The following is a 27931-nucleotide window of genomic DNA, read 5'->3' as shown; positions in this document are numbered from 1 at the left end:
TGTGCATGGGAGGAGAAACCCAGGACCCAGAGAGCACGAGAAAAATACAATTTATTTACAAGTAGAAACACTAAAAATGCCGGATCCACCCCGGAGGAGGGTGGCAGCGGCGGGGAGGAGCCAGGTCCCCTCCCAGGGCCACGCTGGCCGCAGGGGCAAGTGCCGCTGCCCCCTTCCCTCCAGCCCTGCCCGCCCCGGGGCTCCCACGCTGGTTGGGGGGGGGGGGGGCAGCCCCTGGCCCGGCAGCATGGTGACATTAGCGTGAGGGGGGCAGTGGGGGGGTGGCAGGGCTGGTGGCGGAGAGCTGGAAGACCCCCACGTCCCTCCCTGGGCCCCGGGGCCGTGCCGCAGCGCTGGGGCAGCAGGGAGAGGCGAGGGGGCACCGGGGAGGGGGCGGGGGCTGCTCTCCCCCCACCGCAGCACGGTGCAGCCCAGGCTGGGGAAACCTCAGAATTTCGTGTCCTTGAGCGACCGGCGAGTGGCCTGGAAGAGACAGAGCAGGGGGTCGGGGACGGTGAACCCCGGGGGACCGTCCGCCTGCCCCACGGCCCCGCAGCACCTACCTTGCCCTTGGGGGACTTGGCGGTGGCGATGCGGGGCGAGCGGCGGGTGCTGCCGCGGGGCGAGTTCTTGGGAGTGGTTTTCCTGCTGGCCGCCCGGCGCAGGAGGCTGTTGCCCAGCTTCTTCGGCGTGTTGAGGATGCTGAACGCCATCGACTGGCGCCTCTCGGCCTGCGGAGGAAGACGGGGGGGCCGGGAAGAGCCGGGCGGGGGGGCTCAGCACCCCTCGGGGGACCCAGCACCCCCGGACGCCCCGCGGGAGCCGCTCACCTGCTTGCTGACGGCCTGCTGCTCGCCACGCCGGCTGACCTGGGAGCTGCGCCGCTCGCCGCGCTCCCGGGGTGTCTGGGGACGCGGGAAACAGCTGATGGACTTCTTGGACTGCAAGAGAGAGGGGGCAAGCTGGGACCCCCACGCGGGGAACAGCCCCAGGCGCCCACCCCGCCTGCGAGGTGGCGGCAAGGAGGGGAACAAGGGGCTGCGGCGATGGGGCAGGGCCGGGGAGGAGGCAGCCCGGCCCGGGGACTCGTGCCGCGAAGCCAGAGGGACTCGGGCTTTCACGGCTCGGGATGTCGCACCGGCTTGGCCTTGGGGAGGGACCGATCCGAAGGGTCTGCCCTGCCGGAGCAGGCCGGGATGCAGCCATTCCCAGGTCCCCGGTGGCAGCCGATGCTCCCGGGAGCCTTTTGCAGCAGCTCGGGAGAAGGTTTGCAGCTTCCAGGGGACCAGGGACCGGCGGGGATAGGCTCTGCTCGGCTCAGCTCACCTCGGGGGTGTCGGGGCCCTGGTGGGACTCGTCGGAGAGGCGCTTCCGCTGCTGCCGGGTGGTGATGCCGGCCCAGGCGGTGCTCAGGGTGCTGCGCCGGGCTGCGGCGGCCTCGGCGATCTGCGAGGGCTGCATGCTGGCCCGCCGCAGCGTCTCCTTCGGGTCGCCCGTCTTCATCTCCTCGTCCGTGATGGTGCCCAGGGAGTTGGAGGGCTGCGGAAGCGACGCAGGGGCGTTGCCGGCGGGGTGGTACGACATGCCCCGCGGTTGCCCCCCAGACATGCGTCTCCCCCCCGCGCCAGGGCCCCCGGTGCGGGGGGCGGCTGGAAGGGGCTCGCCCGGCCCCGCTCCTACCCTGCTCTCCAGCGGGTAGCAGGTCTTCAGGTGGGGCGGACACACGCGGTTGCGCTGCTGCAGCTCGGCGATGCGGTTCCAGTCGTCCAGCTGCTCCGGCTCGTCCTGGCACGTGCCCAGGTAGATGCTGCTCCGGCCTGGAAGCGAAGCGGTCGGGGCTGAGCGGGGCCGGGGCGAGGAGGCGCCTCGCGAGCCCCCGGGTCCCCCCTCACCGAGGCTGGAGCTGCTGCCGGCCAGCGAGCGCCGCAGCGAGCTGCGGGTGGTCGGCCGGTAGCCGGGGAGGCTCATGAGCGCCGAGTTGCCCGGGGTCTCCTGCGGGGAGGAGGTTTCCAGCTTGACGAGGGATTCCTGAGAGGGGAAGCTGGCGAGGGAGCGGGCGGAGGCGGCCGAGCGGAGCCGGCCCTTGCCGGGGGCAGCTTTCGGGGGCAGAGCCGAGGGGATGCTGCAGAAGGACGCGTCGGCGCTGTCCGGTTCCTCTGCCTTGGCCTGTTTCTGAGAGGGGGGAAAACACAGAGGTCAAAACCCACGGCCAGCCCCGGAGACGCCCTCAGCAGCAGCTGGGGCTGGCACGGACGCGGCACGCTGCCGTGAACCACACCCCCTTCTAGGCCACCCGCTACCACATTTGTCCCCTCCTGCTGCCAACTCAACCCTCTCCCCACGGGCATCACATCTGGAGGGCAGAGGCTCCAGGGCTCCTTAGGACATGGCTTGGCACAAAGAAATTGGGAGCAGCTCCGGGGCACGAGCTCAACCCTCCGTGCAACCCCCCAGAGCAGCTCGGGCTGCCTTTCCTCCAGCCCGCGCGGGTGCTGGCTGCAGCCCGAGCCAGCCCTGGGAGCAACGGGGCAGGGGAGCACCGCTGCCTTTCCCCAGCTCCCTGCCTGGGCCCGGGGAGCCTCCGGGGCTGCAGGACGCAGCGAACCGCACGGGGATCCCCCTCGCCCCAGGCCCCGCTCACTTTCGTCATGGTGATGTTGATGATCTGCGTGGTGCGGCGCCGCGCCGAGCGCGTCCGGCAGCCCGAGTCCAGCGAGAGGTCGCCCAGGGAGCTGGCGCTGCTCTCCAGCTTGGCCGGCGCGCGGCTGGGGATGGGCGTGAAGTAGAGGCTCTCCAGGGACTCTACCTTCCGAGGCAGCCGCCGAGACGCCGGCGACTCCGCGCCGCCGGGCACGGCCGAGGCTTCCGACCGCGAGCGGCTGGGCTTCCTGCAGACACGCGGCGAGGGAGTTACCGGGGCCGCAGGGGACGAAAAGGGCCGAGGAGGCGGCTGGTTTTGCGGATCCACCGAGCCACGGCGCGCGGTACCTGGTGGAGTTGAGCGGCTGCGCTTCGTCGATGCTCAGCTCCAGGCTGTCGGCGCTGAGGTCGGCGGGGTTCTGCCGGAAGGTCTCCCGGCTCTTCAGCGTGTCCGTCGCCACCTGGAACTTGCCCAGCTCCCGCAGCTGGCGGTCAGCAAACTCCACCTGCCCGGGGAGAGGGACGCAGTGAGGGACAGGCTGCCGGGAGCGGGAGAGGGCCGGGGCCAGCCTGAACACCCATTCGAAAACAGAAAATCCCTGGCTACTTGGCACCTAGAGCCAAGCAGGGCGTTTGCAGCAGCCTTGCTCTGCTCGCTGAGCACATTCGCCCTCCAAGCAAGGCGGCTGCAAAGCCCGGAGGGAGAAGGCGAAGCCGGCCACGGCGCGCGTACCTGAGCCTCCAGGCTGCGGACCTGGCTGGTGAGGTTCCTGCAGCTCAGCTCCGACTCCTTGGCCTGCAGGACGCTCTGCTGCAGCTCCTTGGCCAGCTTCTCCGACTCCGCCTTGAGCTCCGTGTTCTCCTTCTGCAGCTGCTCCATGGCCTTCAGCTTCTCCGCCAGGTCCTGGTTCTGCTGCTTCTTGGCGTCATAGTAGGTTTTTGCCTTCTCCATCTGGGAAGGGCGGAGGACGGAAAACCCGCAGCCCGTCAGGCTTCCCCGGCAGAGCATCTTGGGGGATGCGTCCCCGGGGGACGCGCCGGCCAGCAGTACCTGCGCTTTGTAGTGCTCGGCCGCCTGCTCCTTCTGGGCCAGCTGCTCCTGGAGCTCGGCCACCTTCTCCTGCCGGCGCGTGGCCTCCGTCTGCAGCTCCCCTTCCAGCACCTGCACGGCAGGGAGGGCCGAGCCCGGCTCAGAGGCGCCCTCCCGGGCTCGGCCGAGCCCCCGGCTCCCGCGGGGGGACGGGGGGCTGGGTCCCCCATGCCGTGCTGCCCCAGGGAGGCCCGATCAGGGACCCCTCCGCACCCACCGTGTCACCTGGACCAGGACAGCCGCAGCCCTTAGGGAGCCCGGGCAGCCACCAACGCCTGGCCAAGGGCTCGGCCCCGCTGGGCACGTGCATTTTTGCCCCCCAATTTACCTTAACTCTCTGCTGCTGGGCTCGGGTGGCCTTCTCGTGCTGGGTCAGCTTCTTATTGAGCTCCTCCACCTGGAAGAGCAGGGGTCAGTCACACCGGCCCGCGGGACCGCTTCTCAGCAAGCCCCCAGCACCCTCGCAGCTCCGCAAGCCCCCCAGGAGCACATGCAGCCCCGCGGCATCGGCCGGCGGATCAGCTCGCAACAGCCTGAAGTTAGTGTTTGCAGGGAAGAGGTTTGCTCTACGCAGGCACGAAGGCAGCTACGCGCTAGAAGCAAAACCAAAATGCCTTTAGCCGTGAGGATTAGAGGAGACAGTGCAAGAATTCGAGTGCCCCCACGGTCCTCCCCGCAGCCTTGGCGCAAGCGGTGTCTCCACTGCCAACTGTTCGCTCTTGGGACAAAAACAGGAGGTCCAACTCCCGGGTGGGCTTCCCCGGGCCGGATCGCAAGCCATGCACTCGAAGGGGCGTGCTGCGGCTCGCTGCCCCCCGGCACAAGGCACGCCAGCCCCCAGGAGAGGCTCGGCGTGTGGGAGGCGGCGGGTTTGAGCTAGGGATTTGCGGGCCCCGGGTCCTGCTCCCCGCGGGGCGAGCCCCAAAGCCCCACGCCGCGGAGCGGAGCCGCGTCCGCGGCACGGCCTCCGGGAACGCCCCGCAGCAGGATCCCCGCTGCAAACGGTTCCCAGGAGGAGACGGCAGCGCTGGTGGGAAGCGGCAGCAGCCAGGGCCACGCACCGTCACCGTTTGAGCAGCCAGCACTTCGCACGCGTTACCTGCTTGGCTTGTTCTTTCTGCGATACCTGCAGCTGCTCCACCTGCAACACGGGGCGAGCACAAAAGGCAGAAGTGAACACACCGCACGCGTGCCGAGAAGAGGGACCAGCCTTGCTGCGGCCGCGCGGCGGGAGCACCCAGCTCCTCCGCGTCTGCGCTGCGGAGACCAGGAGGGACGTCTGTCCCAGGTCCGTCCCCCAGCTGCCACCCCGCCTGCCCAGGCCCAGCAGGCACATCGGGATTCACACAGGTACATATAGGAGATCCGAGCCCCAGCGACACGCGGATCTTCTCTGTGCCTTTGTGAACCTGGGCGCCGGGATCATCCCCAGGTGGGATTTCCGCACCGGTCAGCAAGCGCCCGGCGAGGCTCTGCAGGAGCTTACGTGCTTTCTCAGCTACAGACTACTCCTTCAAGCCAACAGCGGGCTCTGCAGCGCTCCGGCACAGACCGACCTGCCCAGAGCAGCCTCACGGCCAGCAAAAGAGACTTAAAAAGGGCAGAAGATGCCCCTTCCCGGGGGCCTCTCCCCGCTCCCCCCACCCGCGTGAGGCGGCCGAGCAGGGAGACGGACGGGTCCCTACCTGAGTCACCAGCTTCTGCCTCTCCTCCTGGAACTTCTGCCTCTCCTCCAGCACCTTGACCTTGGTGTGCTCGTACTTGTTGCTCATCGCCTCCAGCTTCTTCGCGGCTTCGTCGGCCTCCTGCCTGCTGCCCGCCACGAGCTTCTCCGACTCCAGCCTGAGACGCTCCAGCTCCCGAGCGTGCTTCTCCCGCGCGTGGCTGAGCTCGGCGTCGAAGCGCTGCTGCCCGTGGCTGGAGGACTCGCTGAGCCCGCGGTTCTCGTCGGAGAGCCTGGCGTTGGCCTGCTGGAGCCCGGAGAGCCGCTCCGCGTAGTCGGCGTTCTCCTTCTGCAGCCTCTGCATCGCCCGGTCCTGCTCCAAGGCCTTCTCCCTCAGGGCGGGCAGCTCCGCCACCTCCAGCTTGGCTCTGGAGAGCTCTGCTTGCAGGGTGCCGAGGGCTTTCGCCCGCTGCTCCAGGTCGTCGCGGTGCTTGCTCTCCAGGGAGGCTCGCTCCGCCTGCAGCTGCTGGTACAGGTGCTTCAGCGGCAGCAGCTCCCCGGCGAGGGCTTGGGCATTGCTGAGCTCCTGCTGCAGCGAGGAGAGGAGCTGCTCCTTCTGGAAGTATTTGTCCTGGCAGACCTTCACCTCCTGACGGAGCTCTTCCTCACGTTCGCTCTGGCAGTGGCGCTCCCTCTTCAGGGCCTCGATGGTCAACCGCTGCTTCTCCATCTCCTCCTGGCAGCGCTGCACCTCCACCTTCATGAGGGAGCATCTCTCGGCCGCCCGCGAGGCCGCCGTGGCCATTTCCGTCTGCAGCATCCGCAGCCTCTCCTCCAGCTTCTTGCTCTTCTCCGACTCGGCGACAATCAGGCGCTTCAGCTCCTTGCTCTCCCCCTCCTTCTCTGTGACCTGCCGGTGAAGGATGGACACTTCGTGCTCCAGGCTGCCGATGAGGCTGTTCTTCCTCTCCATCTCCTGGATGCACTGGGCCACTTGTTCTTTCCAGCTCTCCTCCGACCTGCCCTTTTCCTGAGCTGAAGAGCGGAGGGATGCCAGCTCCTTCTCTGCTGCAGCAATGGCATTTTTACTCTGAATCAGCTCTTTACCCTTGTCCTGCAGCTCTTTCCTCATGGTCTCTATGGTGCCATCTTGCAGAGCTTGTGCTGATCTTGAGGCCTCTAGCAGTTTTTGCAGCTCCGACGCCTTCTCCTTCTGCTGAGCCGCTTCCCTCCTCAGGGCCTCCAGCTCTGCTTGCTGGGGCTCAGTAGCCTTGGCTCCGGCTGCTGCTTTCTCTAGGACAGCAATAGCGTCTTGCTGTTCCCTGCATTTCTGCTCCAGCTTCTCCACTTGCAAATTAAGCATCTGAGTCTCTTTCAGCTTCTCCTGGTAAAGGTCTTGGCTTGAGCTGGATTCCTGCTCTCTGTGACGGATCTTCTCCTCCAAGCTTTTGAGGGACATCTCCTTTGAGTAGACAGCCTTGATACTGTCCATCTCCACCTCCCGGGTCCTGGCAGCCTCCAGGAAGCCTTGCAGCTCGTTATCCATCTTTGACGCCCGCTCCTTCACCGCCTCTACCGAGGCGAGTTCTCCTTTCAGCTTGCTGACAGTCTTCTGCAGGTCTCTCAGCTCTTCGCCCCGCGAGACGTTCTTCAGGCGGAGCTCATCCAGCTCCCCCTCCTTCTCCTCGATGAGCTCCAGGGACCGGGCCAGCTCCTCCTGGTGCACAGACCGCTCGACCCTCTGCTCGTTGATGGAGTTTTGCAGCTGCACCTCCAGCTCTACCTTGCGGGCTTTCTCCGCGGCGCAGTCCGCCTTGGCTTGCTCCACCTCCTTCCGCAGGCACTTCGCTTCCTCGTCCCGATGGGAAAGTTCCTCCTTGTGTTTCTGCAGCGTTTCTTCCAGCCTGGCGCTCAGCAGCGTCACCTCACCAGAGAGCCTCTCCACTTCCAGCTCCCTCTCCCTCACGACGGAGGTGGTGCGAGAGAGGTCGGCTTCCACGCTCGTCAGCCTCTCACTCTCCTGCTCTCCAAGGCGTTTCACCGTAGCTTCGAGCTCCTTAGACTTGAGCTTCTCATCGGACAACTCCTTGGAGACTCCCTGGAGCATCTCGGTTGCTTTCCGCACATCCGCCTCCAGCTGAGCTCTGCACTCGGCTGCAGCTTGGTCAGAGGCTGCGATCTTCTCCTGCAGAGAGGAGACTTCTGCCCTCAGCTTTTGCTCCTTGCCTTCTTTCTCCTTTGCCTGTGCCTGGGCGCTGGACAGGTCTGCCTGGAGCGCAGCCAGCCTTTCCTGATGCTCGGCGGCCAGGCGTTTCACCTGTGCCTCCAGCCCAGCCACTTTCTCCTGTTCGGCCTGCAGCCGCTGGCAGGTCTGGGCGTGATCCCTGCTCAGGACCCTCAGCTGCTCCTCCAGTTTCCCACGCTCTCCTTCCTCTCCTTTAGCAGCTTCTGCCAGCTGACTCTGCAGCACCTTGGTCTTCTCTCTATACTCCTCTCCCAGTTGCTGCAGCTGCATCTCAAGGGCCTGCCTCTTCGCCTGCTCCTCACCTTTCTCCTGGAGAGCCTGGTCTCGGTGCTGCGTGAGCTGCTGTTTCTCCGACTCCAGCTCGGAAATCCTGGCGAGATTCCCCTCGAGGCTCTCGGACGCCCTCCTCTTCTCGTCCTCCAGAATCCCCTCCGTGTTTCGCACAGACTCCTCCAGGAACAGCAGCCGCTCCTGCAGGCGGGAGTTCTCCTTGGCCAACTTCTCCTTATCTGCCAGTTTCTGCTGACTTTCTTTCAGCTTATTCTCGAGGTCTCGGAGCTGGGTTTTTAGCGTCTCGGCCATTCCCGCTTGGGCCGTGCTCTGCTGGCACTGGGCAGCGAGCTCGAGGATCCTGGCTTCCAACTCTTGAACCTTCTGGTTCAGTTCCGCCTTCTCTTTCTGCATCTGCACGGACGCGGCTTGGCTGGCATCTCTGGCCTTCTCCAGGGTCTGCAGCTGGCTGCTCAGGGCGCCCAGCTCCGCTTCGTTCGCCTGCTGGAAACGCTGGAGCTGCTGCAGAGCCGCGTCCCTTTCCTGCGCAGCCTTCTCCTGCTCGGCTCGGAGGGCAGCCAGCTGCCGGGCCTCCCCCTCGCGCGCCGCCTCCATCTCCCGCGTGACCTGCACCCGCTGCTCCTCGCTGCGCTCCAGGGTGCTGCTGAGCTGGTCCAGCCGGAGGCTCAGCCCCTCGACGGTGTCCCGCGACGCCTGCTCCTGGTTGCGGAGGTCCTCGGCGAGCCGGCCCTTCTGGGCCCGCTCCTCCTCCACCTGCCGCTGCAGCGTCACCAGCTCTCGCTCCTTCTGGAGCAGGAAGCCGTTGAGCTTGCCGATCTCCGCCGTGAGCGTGTTCACCTGGGCCGTCAGGCGCGCCTCCTGCGCCCGCGAGTCCTGCTCCAGCTTCTCCCTGGCCAGGTGGATCTCGGAGACGGAGCTCTGGAGGCTGGCGATGAGGCCGCTGAGCTGGAGCTTCTCCTCCTCGAAGCGGCTCCGCTCGGACTGCAGGTTCGCCTCTCGCAGGCTCTTTTCTTCCTCGAGCCGCAGGATGGTGGCTTGGAGCTCGATCACTTTAGCGGTGAGGCTGGACACCTCCTGCTTTAGCTCTTCAAGCTGGCGGAGAGGAGAGGAAGGGGGAAAAAACAAAACAACCCCCCCAAAGCGTCACTCAAGCTGCACCCAACGCTGTCGTGAGACCCCCACACACTTTATCCCAGCGGGAGCTGCCAGGCACCTTCCTCCCCTCCCTGAGCCCAGCTCACGTTTCCCAGCAAATCCGGCCTCGACTTTCGGCTCGTGCCATTTCTGCCTGCTGGGATCCAGCACCTTTCCTCACTGCGCAGGAGCAGCTCCATGCCCTGCTCCCCCTGCCACAGGAGGCTGCGACAGCTCGTAGCTGCACAGGGAGCTCTACCCCGAAATACGGCGTAAAAGGGATTCTGCAGTCGGCTCAGCCCTGCGATACCCAACCCAAGGCCACGCAACAGCGGATCACGCCGGAGAGCAGCCAGAGCGCTGGAGATGGAAAGCGCACGCGCCCAACGGATGCGGGTTCTCCCGGGTGCACGCTGTTCCCGGACAACCTTCCGCATCGCGGGCAGATGGGGCCAGGCTGCTTTGGACAGGGGCAGCTGTGACCCTCTCAGCACCCAGACGCGGGCAGAATTTGCTGTGCTTTGCTCTCCCTGGCTAGAGGATTTTTATATATATAAAATTTTGAACAGAAAAGTGCTTGCTCCCATTGCTGGGGCACAAGCTCTCTCGAGATCTAACTGTACCTTGAGGACATCCCCCATGACCTCTCCTTTCTCCTGCGTGTTGCAGTCCCTCAGCTTCGCCAGCTGGTCCTCCAGCAGAGAAATCTTCCCCTGGAGAATCTCAATCTTCTCTTCCAGGCATTTCTGGGGACAAAGACGTGAGTGAGCAGGGTAGAGGGAAAGGGAAATCGAGCAAAAGCCGAGCACAATCATTGAGTTCTGCTCTACGCCAGTCAAGCTTTCCGACAGCTCTGTCTCAAGCTCGGAGCTTCTCTCATCGCTGCAACGCTCGCAGGCTGCCTCCCTGCAGGAAACCCTTCCCGGTTCTCGGAGAAAAGATTCCCCTCGGGAAGCAGCTGCTACCGAAGGCAGCGGAGCTTCGTGCCACCCGTCCCAGGTGCCTGCACGGACAGGCAGGGAGGCTCCTGCCTGCTCACGGCCGGCGGGACGCGCGCCAGCTCCGGCGAGCTGCCTAACGCGCCGGCACGCGTCTTGGGCAGGAGATTGGGGCTCTGCCCGGGGCTGCTCGGCCGCGCCGCCCCGCGAGCCCGCACCTTCTCTTGCAGGGCGGTGCGCAGCTCGCTCTCCAGCTGCGTCTGCTTTTCTTGCGACTGCGTCAGGGCGGCGTTGTGCTCCTCGGAGAGCTCGTTCAGGGCTTCCTGCAGCTGCACCAAGTGGCTGGCGATCTCCCGCAGCTGCGGAGGGAAAACCCCCGCCCCAAAACAGCCGGGTTAGAGCACGCACACGCTGCCCAGGGCTCGGCTCAGCCCGGCTCCCCTCGCACCAGCGCCGTGCGCAGCAGCATCTGGCGAGTCCCCAAATTCGAGGCGCTTACGCGGCTTCCTCGGCCACGCCGCACGTGAAACGCTGAACACGGACAACTCGATCCGGTCCCTATTTCCCACCCGCCACGGTCAGAGCAGGACCTGAGGCCCAAAGCAGACTCAGTCAGTGGGTGACGATCGCACAAGACCCAGCGGCAGAGCTGTACGCGACCCGAGGTCCAGCACCGCCATCGGATCTTCTCCCTCAGTCTTGCCACAAAACACTGCGCTGCCAGGGAGCGACGCGAGAGGTCAGGCGCAGCCCCAGCCCTTGTTTACCAACCAGGGAGGCCAAAAGCAAAGCACAGCCTGCACCCGGCGACCCAAGGGAAGCAGACGACACGCTGCCGAGACTCTGCTCGGCCTCGACTTTGGAGGTTGATGTTGACCCGAGGCCAAAGGGCCTCCGCGGGGAGCGGCTCCCCCGAGGCCAGGGCGCTGCTGCGTCAGCGGCACGTCGCAAGTGGCAGGAGGCCCAGAGCGAGCTGCATCCGTACCTTGAACGACAGGTCCCCGTTCTCCTCCGACAGCTGGTTGATTTTTCGGTCCATCTGGCCTTTTTCGGACCTCAGATCCTGACACTGCTTCAGGGCCTCGTGCAGACGCATCATCAGGCTGCGGGAGAGGAGACCGTTACGCCTCTGCTTAGCAGGGGGTGCACGGGCGAGACGGGGGGGACGTCACCGGGGCTGGTGTTGCTGGCTATTGATGGGGAAACTAAGGTATCCCTGTGCATTGGTGAGAAAGCACCATAAACTCAGCTCTAAACCAGGTGCTGTTACATCACTAGGCAGAGCAGGACTGGGGACAAGCAGAGTTTGTGCTCTGCACGGGCCTGACTGCTCCGAAGGGAAGGCGGCGGCAGCTGCACCGTTCCAGCCAGCGCTCTGCAAGCGAACAAACAGCAAAAGCAGCCACACGCACGCACCCACAACGAACCAGCACGCCTCCCAGGCCAAAGTCCGGCATCCTTCCCAGGTAAACACCACTGTAAACGGGAAGGGGCAAAGACTGGGACGCAGCCCGTCGGGTGACGGAGTTTAAGTGCGTGGTACAGCCGAGGCCCGGATTTGAGCCGAGAGGGCTGGCAGCCTGCACGGGGGGAGACAAGCTCCATGCTCTGTGGCTGCACTGATTTAGGCCAGCAGCAGCTTCCAGGCTCATTTAGGGCTTGGTAGCTGCTGCTAAAGACTTGTGCGACAGCCATGCTTCCACAATGCAGATCTTTAGGAAAAAGCCTCCAATACTACCCCGAAAGCTTTCAGCAACAGAGCGCTCATCTCAGAGCACAGCCTCTTTTGGAGGTGAGCGAGACCTAGGCAGGGCAGCACATCCTCTTCTCATAATAGAAACAGCTGTTTGCAGGCAGGGGTTTAAGGCCCCTGGATAAGGAGTGGGTTGTCAGAACAACACTTGCATGCTTGGAGACTGGCTCCCTGCCCACTGTTCTCAGAAGACAGCTAAAAAAAAATGGTTACAGGCCATAATCCTTCGGATGGCAAGGTACAGCTTGCAGGCTGGGCACAGGACCGCAAAAGCGGTTTCCTCTCAGAGGTGCCGCTGCACAGAACGGCGGAAAAGGTCTCCCCTCGCCCCTTGGTCCGTCCTTTCCCCAGCGACGCGCAACAGCGAGCCCAGGGACGCGCCAGAGGCAGGGCCAGCCTAGCCGGGGCGCAGAGTCCCCGAGGATCACCTCTCGTTCCTCTCCCTCAGCTCCTCCACCTCCTTGGGCTCCCGCTGGTCGGCGGCTTGCCGCTCGTTGAGCAGGGCCAGGCGGTCAATGCGCTGCTGCATCACGGTGATCTGAGCCTCTGGGGAGGACGGCGAGAAAGAGTCTGTTACCACCCATTTATGGCACTTAAACCCCCAAGGGGCATCATCCCCAAGGTGGACGATGCCTGTCCGTCTCCCGGCTGGCGAGGAGCCATCCCACAGGAACCATCTGAGGCAGGACACAAGGGAAGAGCCAGGCTGCTGGCGCTGCTGCTCGCCACAGGCTTTGCTACAGTCACTTTTTTTGCCCAGGATATATAAGGGGAAACAAGGGGGAAGGGAAGGAAGGAACCTGCGGTCTGTAGGTCTCTAGGGAAATCCCCAGTGTGGGGAGCATTTCAGATGTGGATGGCGAGACTCCTACGTCTGCCAGACTGTTCCAACCAGTTTGGCAGGGCAATTAACAGCCGTCTCCAAGATTTGCCTGCTCAGAGCTGTTACGACTGTCAGAGCTGTCTTGGCTCCCACCAGCAAGGCCTCTGCATCACACACTGTTCCAGACAAGCTGGTAATCGTCCCTTGGTCCAGCTGCCACCAAGGAGCGAGGCGCAGCAAATCCCTGTCTGCTCTGGAAAGTGGAAAAGCTGCAGAGCTGCAAGCTGCTCTCATGGAGGGTCCGCAGGACCTACCGTGCACAAGTATGGCTCTAGCAGGGTCGTAACGGCAGCAGAAACCCCACCAGCACAAAGCTTCCCAGCAGCTGAACAGCCCTGGAGATGCCTCCCTGAGCCCCAGCACGTCCCATTAGCTCCTCACCCTTCTCCGTGACGAGCTTGCGGTTCTCTGCCAGCTCCATCTCCAGCTCGTCCCGGTTCTCCCTCTCGACAGCCAGCTGCTTCTTCAGCCGTCTCAGCTGGAACTGAGGCGTCTGCATGACGTCCCCCACGGGCGAGGAGGGCGCGCCGGGGAGGATGCTGCGAAGCGGCGCGCCGTATAACTCCGTTATCAGCAACCAAGCTCGGGGCACAGGCTGACCCACCGCACACCCCACCTCGGGGGCAGGTTCACAGCAATCGTTTGGATGCCTCGACACCCGAGCAGTAAGGCCACTTCCCGAATCTCGCTTTCGCTAACAGCAGTCCAAGTGTCTAGCATGTACGTACACAAACGCCTCCAGCTCCCGGACAACGTCTCCATCCCCCCTTTATACTACAGCCAGAGCCACAAAGCACCGTGGCCCATTCTAGAGCAGTCAGCAAACTACAGGCTTAAATTTAACACTTGCTGCCAAATCTGCAGTAGTGACACAAGCCTGGTCCCCCCAAACCCAACCTGAGATGGGAAAGGGAGTCCAGGACCACAACTGCTCTGGAAAGAGGGTCCTGGCTTGCTAGTTGCAGAGGACAGAGCTGGGCTAAAAGGAGCTAATGGCCCGACCTCATCTCGCAGCCCTACATCCCTGTGTCACCAGCGAGGAGCTTTGCAAGAGAGCAGCACCGTGCAAGAGCGCAGCACCGTGCCAGGAGGAGCTTCTCTGCTGAGTAAGCGTGCACCCCAACCGCACCTTCGGCTCCTAGACGCTCCCCCGTCCCCCAGCCTCCCCAGCCAGCCGCCCAAGAGGCCGAGGACGTACTTGTTGACGCCGGAGGAGGAGGCGATCTTCTGCAGCTCCAGGAAGCGCACCTCCCGCTTGTGCGGGTGGGGGAACACCGGGGAGTGCTCCTCGGAGCTCGTGCTGGATGCGCTGGGCGAGGACAGCGGCACTAGAAGGCACAAGCAAGAACAGCGTGACCTTCATTTCAATACCTGAAGGAGGGTTTCGAAGCCCGAAGCCCCCAGTTTGAAGTCCCACGGTGCGCAGGAACCACAAACGCCAGCAGGGACAGACCAGCCCAACCGAGAAAGCCACAAAACTGCCTCACTGCATGGTCGTATCAGCTCCATCTACGCACTAAGGACACGTCTGTCCTGCCCCAGCGCTTGCAGAACAAACACCCCCTCCCACGACCGCGCTGTGGGCACCCAGCCTGGCTCAGGCCTCGAGGAAGCACATTTCAACAGCACGTGTTACAGAACCTGGGATTATTCCAAGTGGGAAGGACTATGCATGTACAGGACAGCCCATTCTCAGAGATGACAGATTAAAGCCTACATGGGTCAAACTCTGTAGCGTTCAGCGCAGCAGACAACAGTTTGGGGTTATGGAAGTTGGATGGTATTGCTGCTTTGGTAGCTACAGCAGCACAAACAGGGGAAAAAATACCCGCAAACCAATACTTTTTATGCTCTAGAAAAAGGTCACGCATGCTGATTAGACACTAGCAGCATGGGAACGGCGAAGGAAGAGGCCAGCAGTGCTCAGCACTTGCAGTATCTCATACTGCTGCTGTCCGCAATATTATTGACTGTTTTTGTCTTAGCCAGGCCTTGGACGCTCCTAAAACAAACACGAATAACTACATTAACCTTTCAGCTGCTCTCCCCGCAGAGGGCATGGCCAACTACTCGGGGCTGGTGCCCACAGCACACGTTATTTCGGGTCAGCCTGCAAGGCGGCCGCAGAGATGTGGCACCTGCAGCCCCGCGCGGCGCTCACCTTTCCTCTGCAGGAACGTCTCCAGGTTCTCGTTCAGGCTCTCTTCGTTGTCCAACACGAATTTGAGGATCGTCGCCAGCTCAACCTGCGTCAGACGAGCCGTGGGTTAGCAGCCGCGCCGCAGCAGCTGCATGAGCTGTCGGGCAGCGGAGCAGCACTGCCAGTCAGCAAACCGCGGAGGTTTGGGCTCCCAGCACGCAGAAACCAGCGGCAGCAGCTCCCGTCCCACCTGTGCCCACACCACCAGGCACGCATGCTGCAGTCACGGGCCCGGCACTGCCCAGACCCACTCAAGAGCCCCACAGCTCCCTCTTATTTCACGGGAAGCCAGAGCATAAGGGAAGGTCTCAGGGCAAGAGCCAAAATGCAGAGCCTTAGACATGAAGGCACCTTCTCTCCTCCCCTTCCTCTGCCCGGCAGGGAGGCTGGAGCGGAGCCCAGGGCACCGCACGTGACAAGCTCACAGGAGAAGGCCACACGCAGCTGGAGCGATTACCTGGATCTTGTAGTCGAACTCGTTCCAGTCCCTCGGGCTTTTGCTGCTCATGGAGGTGTGATACAGCAGCAGCACGGCCACCTGAGGGGAGGCAGCACATCAGCCAGGCATCGCCAGCCACATCCCTCTGCCCCGGAGCACCCCCGTGCCCCGTCCCGGGACGTGCAGCCAGGGACCGGGCTGCCCCATCCGTACCTTGGCCAACTCCAGCTCCTCCGCATCCAGGAGCTTCTGCGCCGACACCAGGGTCTCCATGGCCAACTTGTGCTTGCAGTGCTCTGCAACGAGAAGCGGGAGGGCCGGTCGCGTGGGGATGACACCTCCACGCCGGGAGATGCAACACGGTGTCTCCCCTCCAAGGGGTCCTGCTCTAATAAGGATTTTCCGTCTGGATTTAACCACCTTGGGGTCAGGTACCAGGTTAAGAAACCTGCCCCAAAACGCAGGTCAGCAGCACCGACTGCTCTGCGCCGCACCAAGCCCGTGGGGCGAGCATCCATCCCCCTTCGGGGGCTTTCCTCCCCCGACATGGGCTCAGGGCAGCACCGCTTTTGCCAAATGAAACTGGGTACGGAGCCGGGGTCCCCAGCGCCGGCGGGGACAGGGACGAGCCCGCGGGCACGAGAATGAGCTGCTGGCAGAGCCACTTACTCTGCAGGAAGCCGCGGACGAAGGCGATCCTCTCCGGCAGCGGCCGCTCCAGAACCGACTCCCCCTCCTCCGTCCTGTGGCTAGGAGAGTGCACAGGTTGCGTCAACGCTCTGGGCAGAGATTAAGCAAACGGGGCTTTGCCGAAGCCGAGCTTTGCAAGGGGCAGGCTGGTTCCCACGCAACGAGGCGCTGGTCAGCCAGCTCAGAGGGAGACCGCGCGCCCGAAACCCTGTGCCTGCGCTTGACCAACGTCACTTTTGGTCCCTTTGGTTATTCCAGCCCCCTGAAGGCAGGGACGCGGGGCAGGGACGCTCGCACGGGGAGTCTCCTCGTCTCACGCGGTGCCTTAATGCTTTGGGATTTCCCAGCCCGGCTCCTCGTGCCAAAAGGCAGCTCACCTTCAGGGCAGCCCCTCTCCCACCGCCACCCCCATGCGTTAAGCCCAGGCAGCCCGCGATCCCTGCTGGGCTGAGCTCAAACGCGGACCGAGGAGATTAATCAGAGCTGACTAAATATATCCCCGGTGCAGGCGGCTCCTTCCTCCCCGCCCAGCGCCGTCAGCTCCCCGCTCAGCGCAGGCTCTCGTTACACAGCGCAGATAATTATAGCAGGCAGGCATCCACGAAGCCTCTGCAGGAAGGATTCGCAATGAGCTTCAGCGGCGGCTGGCAGCCTCGCGCCCTGCCTGCTCCTCCCGGAGCGGCCCCACGGGCTCATTAATCACCGGCAGCCGCGACCGCGCAGGCGCGCTCCCCGCTCCAATCCCCGCTGTGGTTTACAGGCTTTCATCACCCTCGCGAGCGAGCGGCGAGCGTGACTCCCGGGAGAGGCATTCCTCCGATCCCTGCCCCAAAGCGTGGCCACCCCCGCCGCGGGTCCCAGGCTGGAGCAAACGGGTCCCTGCAGCCAGGAGGGTTAATCCTGCCCATCTCACGCCGGGAAGCGGCCAGGGAAGCAAACAGGACCGTTCGCAGGGAGGGAGAGCTGTCGCTCTCTAAGCTGCTTTACAAGCCCAAAGCTTCCTCGAGGTCCTGCGGTTGCAGCTAAGGAAAACTCGCCGGGCCGTTTCCTTTGCGGGGGTCTTGCACAGGGGAGACAAGTCCCCAGCACGGCATCTCCCGGGGCGGGGGGAACATCCTCAGCCCTCCCTCCCACCCTGCGGGATCGGGACCAGGCTCCCGGCCCGCGCTCCGGCTGCGGCTCGGGGAGGCCGCTCGCTCACGGCTCGTGTCCAGCCCAGCAGCTCGGAGGGAGCCCTCGGCTCCTCGCACTCACATTTTGTTGATGATCTTGACAAAGACGCTGCAGTCCTGGAGCTGCGACAGATCGTCGAGGGGATCTGCACAGACTTCTGTGCTGTTCACCTGGAAGCGGGATGGGAAAGTTGGAAACCGGGGAGCAGCAGCCAGCCACAGCCCTGGTTCCTCGGCGGGAGCTGCAAGTCGTCTCCCGCAACGCCCTCCCTGCCATGGGGCACCAGCATTGCCCGAGAAAGCCCCCCGCTATGGGGCCCAAAGCGGCGCAGCCACGTGCCCACCCGGGCCGAGGTCCCACCCGAGAGCGAGCTGCACGGAGAGCAGGGTGCTTTACCCAAGCAAGCAGAGCCGCGGCTCTCGGGGCGTGAAGAGGCATCTTCGCGAGGCTGTCGGATCACCGTCCCAACCTGGAAACGCCAAGAAAAAAGAGGAATTAAAGAGCAAACTAGCGACTACCTTAACGCACAGCCCGCGTGTGCGAGCGGGCATCCGCGTCCGTCGGAGGGGGAACAGCCAGCCCCGCACGCCCCAGCGCAGCGTCCACCGACGGGCCGCGTTTTACCGAGGTGAGCAGACGGCATCCTAGTTCACCGCCAAGAAAAGCAGCAAAGAAAACCACAGAGAATTGGAAAAACAGCCCAGGGCTCCCGGCTCTCCAAGGTCTGAGCACTGCTGCTGCTGGACGAGGAGCCCCGGGGCAGTGCTCGAGGCAGAGCGGCCGCCCGGGCTGCGAGCGCGACCGTCCCCGGGGCAGAGCAGCCGCGACGCTTGCAGCCCCACGTCGCAGCGCGGCAGCGGTTCAGGGCGAATCGCAGAGCAGCCCACGTCCGACCGGCAGCACAGGGAGGTGATTGTAGTCAGATGACCTAAATTCCCGAGCGAACACGCAGCCTGGATACCAATTAAACGCCTAAGAGCGACGGTGCCCCAGCGCAGCCGGGGCCCCGGGTTTAAATCTCAGCCGTACCCTCGGGCACGTTGGGATGGCCGCGGCTCCTCGGGGCGGCCGGCCACGGCTCCCAGTGCACGCGGAGGGAACAACCTCAAAGTCAGTTCAGAGGAGGAAAAAATAAAAATAATAATAATAAACTGGCAGCGGTGGCTGTCTGAAGTGCATCTTTGCTCCCCTGACGGGTCCTGCCCGTCCCCCTCGCTGCCAGGCCTCTTGCCCTGATGGGGAATTCGGCCAGCAGCAACTTTTTTTGCTCTTTTCCCCCGCACCGCTGAGCTGCAGCTCGCTCTTCCACGGGTCGGGGCTGCAAGCTGGCTATCTCTGCGCTCCAGGCTCCCTGCGCCCGCGGCTTGTCGCCCCGAGCAGCCGACACCGCTTTTGCAGTGATAGCGCGGCGGGCGCGATGCTATCGACGCCCCGGGTCCCCGGCAACCTCCGACTCCATCTAGCAAAAGCGAGCAGTGGCTTTCGGCAGGCGCCGCGCGGCCCGAGCTGGGAAAGCAGCCGGCGGCGCGGAGCTGAGCCCGGCACACGGAGGGATGCTCCTTGGGAGCGACGGCCCAAAGCCGAGGGTGCCGGCGGACCGCGGAGGCGCCGGGCTGCCGGGTCCTGGCCTCCGCTCGCCAGCTGGCCCAGCGGTCCTCTCCTCTCGATGCCACGGGAAAAAAATATCTATTTTTTTAAAGGATGCAAAACGAGCACGTGGGAAACTCCTCGGGGAGGACAAGAGGCACCTCGTACGGCAGCGCTTTTGCAGGCCTGATGCAAAACTTGATGCTGCACGTGGTCTCTGCTCGCCGGGGCAAGGCAGAGCGCGGGCCCCAGATAACGTGCCCGTGAAGGCTCTGGGGTTCCCCTGCCTCCCTCCGCTGCTCTCCCGAAGAAGGGAAGAGCCGCGGCATTGCTCACTCCCGCGGGATCTGGCTGCTGGACCCGGCAGGCAGAGGCGGCCCCGCTGCCTTCTCACGTTTCAAGCCTCGCCATGAGGCATTCCTCCCGCCCGGCCCTTAACTCCTTGCGGGGCGGCCGCGGGGACGGGGTGGCCGGGGCTCTCCGGCCTGGCCTTCGCCCCAGGAGCGCTGCCAGGCTCCCGGCCATCCCATCCCATCCCACCCGGATAACCCTACCGGAGAGGCGGCCGCTTGCAACCGGATCCGAAAGCAGCGGTGCTGGGAGACCCCGGCTGCAGCCGGCACGTGCCGGGGATGCACCGCCGCTCCGTGCCCCACGCGTACCCGCTCCCTAGGGCGGCTCCGCAGCCGCCCCGCGTCCAGCCCTGCCTGCTCCGGGCAGCTCCATCCCGACGCCGACGCTCGTCCGGGCGCCCTCCTCGCTGCCGCGGCTCAGGAGGCCGGCCCGGGAGCAAATCCGCAGGGAAATCCCCGGGATAATCCTGCGCTGGCGGGCTGGGAGCCCATCGCTCCCCGCAGCCGTCTGCGGAGCCTCCCGGAGGGGTCCCGGCCGGCCCGGCGCCCACGGCTCCATCCATCCCGGGAGGAAACTCTGGGAATTTGGCTAAAAGCAGCCCACCTACGCGATGCCTCCAGCGCAGCACCGCGCACGGGAGGGGAAGGGCGACGAACGCCCGCCGGGTGCATCGCCGGACCCCAACACCGGGCGCTGGGCACGGATGCACCCGGCTTTGCAGGGGCGCTGGCCGCGGGAGACAGGGTTTTCCCCTCCGTCTGCACTTCCTCGCACAGGGGAAAAAGTCTCAGCGAGAGCCAGAGGGAGGGAGAAATTACCTGCTGCAACAACGACGGGGCTCGCGAGGACGGGCCGGCGCTCGGCAGCCACCTCCCTCGGGACGGAGGGAGGAAAAACTTCCCGGGAAGCGGCCGGGAGAGGGGGGGGACGAGGCCGAGCCGGGGCGCGCGGCGGAGACGCGGCGTTACGCAAGCGCGCGCCTTTGCACCGCGCCAGCGACGGGCTCCGGCAGGAAGAAGAGGGGGGAGGAAATAAAAACAACAACATGGTTATTATTATATAATAAAAGGGCAGCGGCCGCCCCGCGGGACGCCCGAGCCCCCGGATGTTGGCGAGCGGCGCTCGGCCCTTCGCCCCCTCCCGAGCGCGGGAGCCGAGCGCGCCGTGGTCCCCCCCTGCCTCCCTCCTCCTCCTCCTATTCTTCCCCAGCATGTCGAAAACAAACAGGGAAGGTGGAGAAAGTCTTTGTTCAGGCCTTACCCGATCCGACAGCGGGGCCCGCGCCGGGGCGGGGGGTTAATCCGCCATGAGCATCCAGCCCCCCCCCCGGGGGGGACGCGGGGAGGCAGCGAGCGAGCGGGCGAGCGCGCACGGAGGGAAAAGTTGCGGGGTTTCTGGGCAGGCTGGCAGGAGATGGTTCCCCTTCCTGGCGCCCGGCCACCGCACGTCACGGCGCCGAGCGGCTCGCGTTAAAGGCGCCCGGCCCGGAAAGGCGCCGCGGCAGCGCCGCGACGTCCCCAGCCCCGAGCCCTGACGGCTCAGGCTGCAAAACACACACCTGCACAAAGCGACTTTATCCTGCCGCAAAGCTCAGCGCTCGCGGGGCTCGAAATCCCCCGTTTCTCTGCAGAAAGCTGCTGGCAAAGGGCATTTTGCAAAGTCTCGTGAACCGAGCACGTTGCACGGCAGGGATCCGCGCGCCCCAGCTCCACCGCGGCCTCTCCTGCCCTTGCAGCAGGAGATGCTTCCAGCCGCTCCACAGGAGATCGCGGCTTAATTTCTCTGGGTAGGTAAAGCACGAAAAACCTTCCGCTGGCACCTTGGGCGTTTAGTACCGCTGTTCACGCCGGGCAACACATCCCTTACCAAACCAGAGGGCTTTGCCCAAGCACATCAACTAATGCTCGCAAAAGCCGTTTCTCTTCGCGCCGGTACCGCTGGCTCCTGATTTGGTAAGTCAGGGATATTACCCGATAAAGGCACAGCCGGTTTTGCCACATCGAGCCTCGTTGCGGAAGAGCAGTAGATCCGCATTTGTGCCACGCTGCATAGCACCGTGCACCCGGACCGCGGGGACGGCAGCGGCCGGAGGGGACCGGAGGAGTCACCCAGCGCCAGGCAGGGGTATTTCTGACAACGCAACCATCGAGCTTCCAGCAGAGCCAGCAAAGTCGTCCGGACACGGACGGTGCTCGACGCGTCTCCTTGCACCCGGTAACCGCAGGTTACACGCTCGCAAGGCAGCCGGGCCCGTGGCCAGCTCCAGAGGCCACTGCTCGCTCCTCGTGTGCTTTAAACCTCGCTCGCCAAGTGGGACGCAGAGCTCCGCAGGACTAAACCCCTCTCTGGGGTGAGCGAGGGAGCAGGCCGCCTCCGAGCAGGGTCCAGCCCTGCCGTCCTCCGAGGAGCGCCAAGGCCAGAGCCACGGGCCAGCGGGACTCGGCAAAGAGGGTCCGTTCCGCCAGGCTTCGGGCCAAGCTCGCGCTGACCCAGCCTTGCAGCATCATTTCCCACCTGGGAACGCCCTTAAATCCGTTTGCCAAACCTGATCGAGAGTCACTGACACCCCGGAAAGAGACCTGCCAAGAGCAAAACCGCATGAGAGCCACGAAATGGGCACTGCGCTCCTAAGCATCCACGGGGAGCAAAGCCAGGAGACGTTAACCCTGGTCTCAGTGCTAAAGGATTTGAGAAAGCAAGATGACTTTGAGAGCCAAAGTGTCACATCACAACCTGATTTCTTCTGTACGCTGCCCCATCCCAGCTCTGCACTAGAGCTGCAGCAGCCGCCTTTCTTAAGCCTTCCAGCCCCCCTTTTCCGCAGAGTCCGAGGAAAGGTCAGCTTGAACCTCAATCGGAGGCAGGGATTTTCCTGCAGCGCTCTGCAGGGCTGTTTCCCATCTCACAGCCGAACTGGTCTGTGGAAATTCGGCACCGGGGAGTGAAACCCAGGCCCCGATGATGCAGGGCATGTGACGGTGACCGCGGGCATTCACGGCTCGGGGACGCGGACCGGCCTGTCCGGAGATATCGGCCTCCTTCGCGGACGCCTGCAAAGCTGGAAGGAGGCGGCGAGCTTTGACAGCAGAGCCCCAGGAGAGCTCCCCACCGCCCCGGAGGCGCTGGGCCACGCACGCGGCTGGATTTACGTCCCCACTTTCACGTCCTCCCTTTGCCATAGCAGCTGTTCGCTCCTGCACACGCTCGACCAGGGCTTCTCCGCTGTGCGGGACGAGTCCTGTAGCACGCAGGACTTAATCCACTCGCTTCAGACAGGTTTGCACACCACCACGTCCCACGTTCAGAGCAGGAAGGCACGTGGCAAACCCTCCGCGGGGCCTGGGCTGGTTTTGAAGACGCGATGAATATTTGGAAGGTTGCAGTTGTGGCCACAAACCAAATCTACCCGAAGGTCACGTCGAAGCGGTCTCGGTCCCCCGCCGCAGCCGAGGATCCAGGCCCCAGCTCCAGCAGGGTCGCAGCTCGGAGCAGAGCTGACACAGGCAGTGAGGCTTTTTCCCCGGATCTGGAGTATGGTTTCCTCAGAAACCGCCGTTTCCCACATGCTGGCGAGGACGAGACTTACGTAATTCCACGACTTCTCTTGGCAAAAACCCTTCAGCGCTCGCACTCAGCGGACCACAGCCCCGCAGAAAGGCTCGGGGCCACGAGCCACAGCTCACGTGCAGGTGGACACCCGGGGAGCAGCGACGAGTCCCACGGGTCCCGGCAGACCAGGCCATTTGAGGCTGGCTTCGTTTCCCCCCGGAGCCGGGGGCTTTGACAAGCCCCATCCCTGCACCTTGCAGGTGAGGCTGCATGATGAGGCCGGTCTTGCCCTGATCTCCCTGCGAGCCCTATGCCCGGTAAAAAAATGCTCCTTATTGCCCAAGAGCTTCTCCCCCAGGCAAACACACTCCGTTTTGTCGTTACGCTTTTAATTAGAGTCAATTACTGCCGGGAATCTCTTCCACATGCCGGCGTTTGCAGACTGGCCAAGCTAAGCCCAGGCCTCTCGGCTGCGCCGCCACGGACAGACGGACATGGTGGTTTCCCGTGGCTGCACCATCGCTCCTTCCCACGGCTCGTCCCAGCCCGTCCCATTCCCCAGCCTGCTTTTTTGGCCACGACAGCAGAGCCCAGCAGGGACGCAGGCCCCCAGCCCCCCAACCGCATCCCCTCGCGATTCCCCGGGTCGTTTATGCTTCTCGTTAAAGCTGCCGAGGGTGTTGCTTCCCCCCCTAACTAAACCGAGGCCCCAGCAGCCAGGACTCCCGAGCTGTGCTGCAAGCAGAGGCAGAGGAAGGGATGAAGACGGCATCCTCTTGGGAGCAGGGTGGACAGTGCAAGGTAGGGTTTTCACTCCGTCTCGGATTTAATCCTCGGACTAACAAATAAAGCTACTTTTCCGAGTTTTATTCGCCCTCCGATGGAGGGCTCGATGGCACACCCACGCTGAGACATTACAATGAGGAGGGCAGTGCCAAATCTCGCTCAGAGCCCGATAAAAACAAAAGGGGACAGATAAGGCCGCGGTGGCGCATGGGTCACCCCGTGGAAGGGAAAACCCAGCTCCCAGGAGCTCTCGGCCAGCAGCTCTCTGAACGCTGGCTGCAGACCCAAAGCCTTGGTCCTCCGCTGAAGGCAGACTCCCGCCCGCGCTGCCACCAAGGGCTCACGTTACTGCTCAAACCCGACCCAGGAACGGGGCTAGTTGTTTTTCCAACTGACCTAGCGAAAAAGGCCTTCGGCTCAACCAGCTCCCCAGTCCGGTTGGCTCTGCAGCTGCCGAAGTCCTCGGGCAGGCGCAAGGGGGACAGCAGAACCGGTTCAACGGCCACAGCCACCAAAGTGGTGACACCACCACAGCCACAGCAACTCCTCCAAGGAATCTCCTACATTAAGTGTGCTGCTTTGGCGTGGATAGCAAAGAACCTAAAAAAAGCTAAAGAACCAGAAAAGCGGCAGACATCTGCTTGCCTGTGAACTGCCACCACTGCCAGGAGGAGGAGGAGGGAGTTTCCTATTTGCAGCCTACCGAGAAGTCAACACACCCCATGATCTCAGGCCACGCCGCGCGGAAGCCCTGGAAGACTGCGGCTGAGTTAAGCACCTAAGAGCTGTGTGGACATCCCTCTTTCGCAAGAAGCCCCAGGTTTCCTGCACACGCCTGCAGGGCTACGGACATCAAACCATGGCGTAACGCAGGCTGGGCGGGAACTCGGGAGGTCCCTCGTCCAACCCCCCGCTCAAAGCAGGGGCGGCTCGGAGAAACGGTTGCTCAGGGCTTTCTCCAACGCGGTCTTGGAGGTCTCCACGCCAGGGCTGATACGCGATGGGGAAGGCAAGGATGACCACGGAGCCTGGTCCTCCCCCACTGCTGCAAGCGCCCACACCGTAATCCTGCTCCTCACTCCACCAAGCTGCATCCCCGAAGCAGCGAGGGTTTGGATCTCTCTGGACTGACACACAACAGACTGGAGGCTTCCTGGAAGAGCCCCGGCAGGACCAGGATCTCCTGCCTAGCAATCCCCGCTGCAACGGAGAAGCGCGAGGCGCTCACGGGCCTAGCGCATCGCTGTGCCTCAGCGGGCGGCAGAGAGGCGGCGAGAAGAGAGGGCGAAGACGCGGGGACCCAACGCGAGCAGATCGCAGCGACTCGAAGGCTGCGCTGGGGAGGGACGCGGACGTCCTGGACGCCCTGCGCAACCAGCTCCCCTGCTCCGAAGCCCACGGCTCCCCCCGTCATGGCTGGGGGGGGGGGAGATGGAGGACAGCAACTAGACGGCAGGCGCAGCAGCTTGCACAACGCGAGGCGGCTACCAAGGAGAGACGCGCGCCAAGGAGCTCCGCGCCCCGCGGTCCGGCTTTGGAAATTGGAGGGGGGGTATCGCAGTCCCCCCCAGCCACCTCTGTGTCCTGCAGTGTCACGGCCCCCCACAGCCTTTCCCCAAGGGTCACTGCCCCCCCTGCCCCCAGGGTCCCTGCTCTCCACAGCTGCCCCCCCCCCCAGGACACTGTCCCCAGCCCCCCCCACCCCTCTCCCCAGCTCACTGTCCCCTTCCAGGTCGCTGTTGTGTCCCACCCCGGGACACTGTCCCCTTTCCAGGGTCACTGGACCCCCACAGCCCCCCCCAAGCCCCCCTGCAGCCTCCTGCCCAGGGCATTCCCCCCCCCGAGTCACTGCCCCCAAAGCCCCCTCCCCCGGGGTCACTGCCCCCCCACAGCTTCCCCCTCCCGGTCACTGCCCCCCACAGCTCCCTCTACCCCACGGTCACTGTCCCCCACTGCTCCCCCCCCCCCCGCACTGTCCCCTCTCAGGTCACCATCTTCCCCCCCCTCCATCACTGCCCCCCCCAAGGTCACTGCGCCCCCCCGGGCGCTGTGTCCCCTTCCGGGGTCACTGCCCCCCCCCCCCGCGCCCTACCGTATTCTCTGTAGACGCGGGAGCCCTCCCGCCCCGGGGCGCGAGGCAGCCGACGCGACCTCCCTCCCGATTCAAATGGCTGCACCGCCCCCCGCCCTCAGCCCATTGGCTGCCGGCCGGGATACGTCAGCGCGGCCTCGCGTCACGTGGGGCGGGCGGCGCGGCGCAGGGCGCGGGACTACCAATCCCGGCAGCGCCCGCGCGTGGCGCGGCCGTCCCGGCGTGCCCCGCGCGGGGCGGGGAGGGGCGGGGCGCTGGTTGCCGTGGCGACGGCGGCGCGCGTGGGGCAGCGGGGCGGGGGGACACGCGTGGGGCTCCGTGCGCGGTGCCACGGGTGGGGGGGCCGTGGGGCCTGTGGGGGGGAGCGGGGATCAGGTGCGGTGCCCCGCACCGTAGGAGACCCAGCGGGGTAAGGGACACGCGTGGGGCGCGGCGCACGGGGGAAGGGAGGCGTGCGAGGGACCCCACGCGGTGGGGGAGGGACGGGCGGGGACTGCGTGGGGATGAGGATGTGTATGGGGGCGTGGGGGGCAGGAGGACTCGCGTGGGGGCATGGGGGGGCAGGAGGTCTCGCTTGGGGGCATGGGGGGAGCAGGAGGACTCGCGTGGGGACGTGCAAGGGGGCCGGAGGACACGCGTGAGGGCGGTGGGGGCAGGAGGACCCGCGTAGCGGCGTGTGGGGGCAGGAGGAGACACGTGGGGGCATTTGGGGGACCAGAGGACTCGCGTGGGGCTGTGGGGGGGGGCAGGAGGACTCACGTAGGGGGGCAGGAAGACAGGCGTAGGGGCATGGGGGGAGCACGAGGACATGCGTGGGGATGTGTGTGGGGCAGGAGGACACGTGTGGGGGCGTTTGGGGGCGAGAGGAGTCATGTGGGAGTGTGGGGGGGCAGGAGGACCCACGTGGGGCCGTGTGTGGGGCAGGAGGACACGCGTGGGTCGCAGAGCAGGAGGATACACGTGGGGATGTGTGCGGGGCAGGAGGACGTGTGGGGGCATTTGGGGGCAGGAGGACTCAGGTGGGGATGTAGGGGGGCAGGAGGACACGTGTGGGGCTTGGGGGACAGGAGGACTCACGTGGGCCCATATGTGGGGCAGGAGGACCCACGTGGGGCCGTGTGTGGGGCAGGAGGACACGTGTGGGTCGCGGGGCAGGAGGACATGTGTGGGGCTGTGTGTGGGGCAGGAAGACACGTGTGGGGACATGTGTGGGGCAGGAGGACCCACGTGGGGCCGATCCCGCGGGCCCCCCAGCCGCCCCCGGAGCGCCCCGGCCCCATGGCATCGACATGGCGCCAGGATCCCGAGCGGCGCCTGCTGCTCGCCGCCCCCCTCGACTTCTCCTTCCGCGGCGCCGGCTCCGTCCAAGGTGGGCGCGCGGGGGGCGGCCGGGGGGCAGCCGTGGGGGGCCGGGGCGCCCCGCCGCCGCTCACCCCACGCCCCCAGAGCTGCTGGCGGCGGAGCCGCGGCGGGGCGGCGGGGCGGCAGTGGGGTGCTCGGCCCGGGGCCGCCTGCTCGCCGCCGCCCTGCGCCTCAACAACAACGGGCTGCGCAGCCTGGCCGGGCTGCCGCCCGCCCTCGAGCAGCTCCTCGAGGCCCCCGAGCGGCTCTGCTGGCTCGACCTCTCCTTCAACCAGCTGCCCCACATCGACCCGGTGAGTCCCCCCCCTCCCCGCCCTGCACCCCGGTTTCCCCGGGGGGGCTCGGCCCCCCCCGGCTGACGGCAGCGCCCGCAGGTGCTGGCCCGCTACGGCCACCTGCGCCGCCTCGACCTGCACGCCAACCGCATCGGCAGCCTGGCCGAGGTGCAGGCGCTGGCGGCCCTGCCGCGGCTGCGCCGCCTCACCCTGCACGGCAACCCCGTCGAGGCGCAGCGGGGCTACAGGTACCGCTCGCTTGTCCCCCCGGCCCCCACCACCCCCCCGGCGGCCCCCCCGACGTGCCCCCCATCCCCGCAGGAGCTACGTGCTCGCCGCGCTGCCCCAGCTGACGTCGCTCGACTTCAGCGCCGTGACCCGGCAGGACCGCGCCACCGCCGCTGCTTGGAAGAGCATGAACGCCAAGGCGGTGGCTGGAGCCCGGGGGGGCCCCCGCCGCGACCGGCCCCCCAGCCCTGCCAGAGCCTAGGAAGGGAGCGTGACGGAGCCCGGCCACCCCCCTGGGTGCCGGGGAGGCCTGAGGTGAGCGCGCTTGGCAGCTCGGCCTCACGGTCCCCCGCGGCTGGGCTCACCTCCAGCGCGCGGAGGCCCCACCATGGCCGCTTCCCGATAAATAAAGCCCCTCAGCTGCATCGCAGCAACGAGTTAAGAAAACACCCTTGCAAACCGTGCCTTTTCCTACGTCGCCCGACGCTAACGGGACGTGCAGAGGGGCCCCGGGGTGCTGGGTGGGCAGGGACAGCCCCGGCGCTTTCATTCAGCTACA

At 65.1% G+C, this 27931-nt stretch overlaps 2 protein-coding genes across 10 annotated transcripts; one reads left to right on the top strand and one right to left on the bottom strand.

The window, feature by feature from the left end:
* Positions 1-34: 34 nt before the first annotated feature.
* On the bottom strand, positions 35-25570 carry NUMA1 (nuclear mitotic apparatus protein 1). 5 transcript variants are annotated; one of them, XM_064505263.1, is made up of 26 exons: positions 25508-25570; positions 17536-17608; positions 17221-17309; positions 15946-16055; positions 15490-15572; positions 15295-15375; positions 14799-14883; positions 13836-13965; positions 13019-13176; positions 12183-12300; positions 10987-11104; positions 10220-10360; positions 9687-9809; positions 5416-9021; positions 4830-4871; positions 4059-4127; positions 3692-3802; positions 3374-3592; positions 2989-3146; positions 2642-2888; positions 1893-2172; positions 1681-1817; positions 1327-1539; positions 831-941; positions 564-731; positions 35-483 (listed from the first exon to the last, which is right to left on the bottom strand). In XM_064505263.1, exons 2-26 carry the CDS (start codon positions 17575-17577, stop codon positions 448-450), a joined length of 6675 nt encoding a protein of 2224 aa, XP_064361333.1. In that variant the 5' UTR covers positions 17578-17608; positions 25508-25570; the 3' UTR covers positions 35-447. The 5 variants fall into 5 exon arrangements, with proteins under 5 accessions (XP_064361333.1, XP_025973840.2, XP_025973843.2 ...); XM_026118055.2 differs by lacking the exon at positions 25508-25570 and adding an exon at positions 20341-20553; XM_026118058.2 differs by lacking the exon at positions 25508-25570 and adding an exon at positions 20341-20553 and having other exon boundaries at positions 15946-16025.
* LRRC51 (leucine rich repeat containing 51) lies at positions 20562-27819 on the top strand. Of its 5 annotated transcripts, none has more exons than XM_064505280.1 (5): positions 20562-25916; positions 26725-26876; positions 27063-27162; positions 27244-27392; positions 27494-27610. In XM_064505280.1, the coding sequence occupies exons 1-5, from the start codon at positions 24828-24830 to the stop codon at positions 27495-27497; spliced, it is 1494 nt and encodes a 497-aa protein (XP_064361350.1). In that variant the 5' UTR covers positions 20562-24827; the 3' UTR covers positions 27498-27610. The 5 variants fall into 5 exon arrangements, with proteins under 5 accessions (XP_064361350.1, XP_064361349.1, XP_064361352.1 ...); XM_064505279.1 differs by having other exon boundaries at positions 20566-25916; positions 27466-27819; XM_064505282.1 differs by having other exon boundaries at positions 25677-25916; positions 26954-27162; positions 27466-27819.
* The last annotated feature ends 112 nt before the right edge of the window (positions 27820-27931 follow it).

The sequence above is a fragment of the Dromaius novaehollandiae genome, chromosome 1 (assembly GCF_036370855.1).
Source record: "Dromaius novaehollandiae isolate bDroNov1 chromosome 1, bDroNov1.hap1, whole genome shotgun sequence".
Classification (NCBI taxonomy): domain Eukaryota; kingdom Metazoa; phylum Chordata; class Aves; order Casuariiformes; family Dromaiidae; genus Dromaius; species Dromaius novaehollandiae.
The sequence above is the reverse complement of the archived record's forward strand: the minus strand, read 5'-3'. Positions and strand labels throughout refer to the sequence as shown.

Excerpts from the sequence above, each read along its gene's own strand:
- NUMA1 (XM_064505263.1), bottom strand. The coding sequence starts at position 17,577 with ATGCCTCTTCACGCCCCGAGAGCCGCGGCTCTGCTTGCTTGG. Across the intron at positions 13,177-13,835 it reads TCCTCCTCCGGCGTCAACAA|CATCCTCCCCGGCGCGCCCT; the intron begins GTACGTCCTCGG and ends GCCGCTTCGCAG. Across the intron at positions 11,105-12,182 it reads CTGAGGGAGAGGAACGAGAG|CCTGATGATGCGTCTGCACG; the intron begins GTGATCCTCGGG and ends CCTCTCCCGCAG.
- LRRC51 (XM_064505279.1), top strand. The coding sequence starts at position 24,828 with ATGGCTGGGGGGGGGGGAGATGGAGGACAGCAACTAGACGGCAGGCGC. Across the intron at positions 25,917-26,724 it reads ACCGTAGGAGACCCAGCGGG|GAGGACCCACGTGGGGCCGA; the intron begins GTAAGGGACACG and ends TGTGTGGGGCAG. Across the intron at positions 27,393-27,465 it reads GAGGCGCAGCGGGGCTACAG|GAGCTACGTGCTCGCCGCGC; the intron begins GTACCGCTCGCT and ends CCATCCCCGCAG.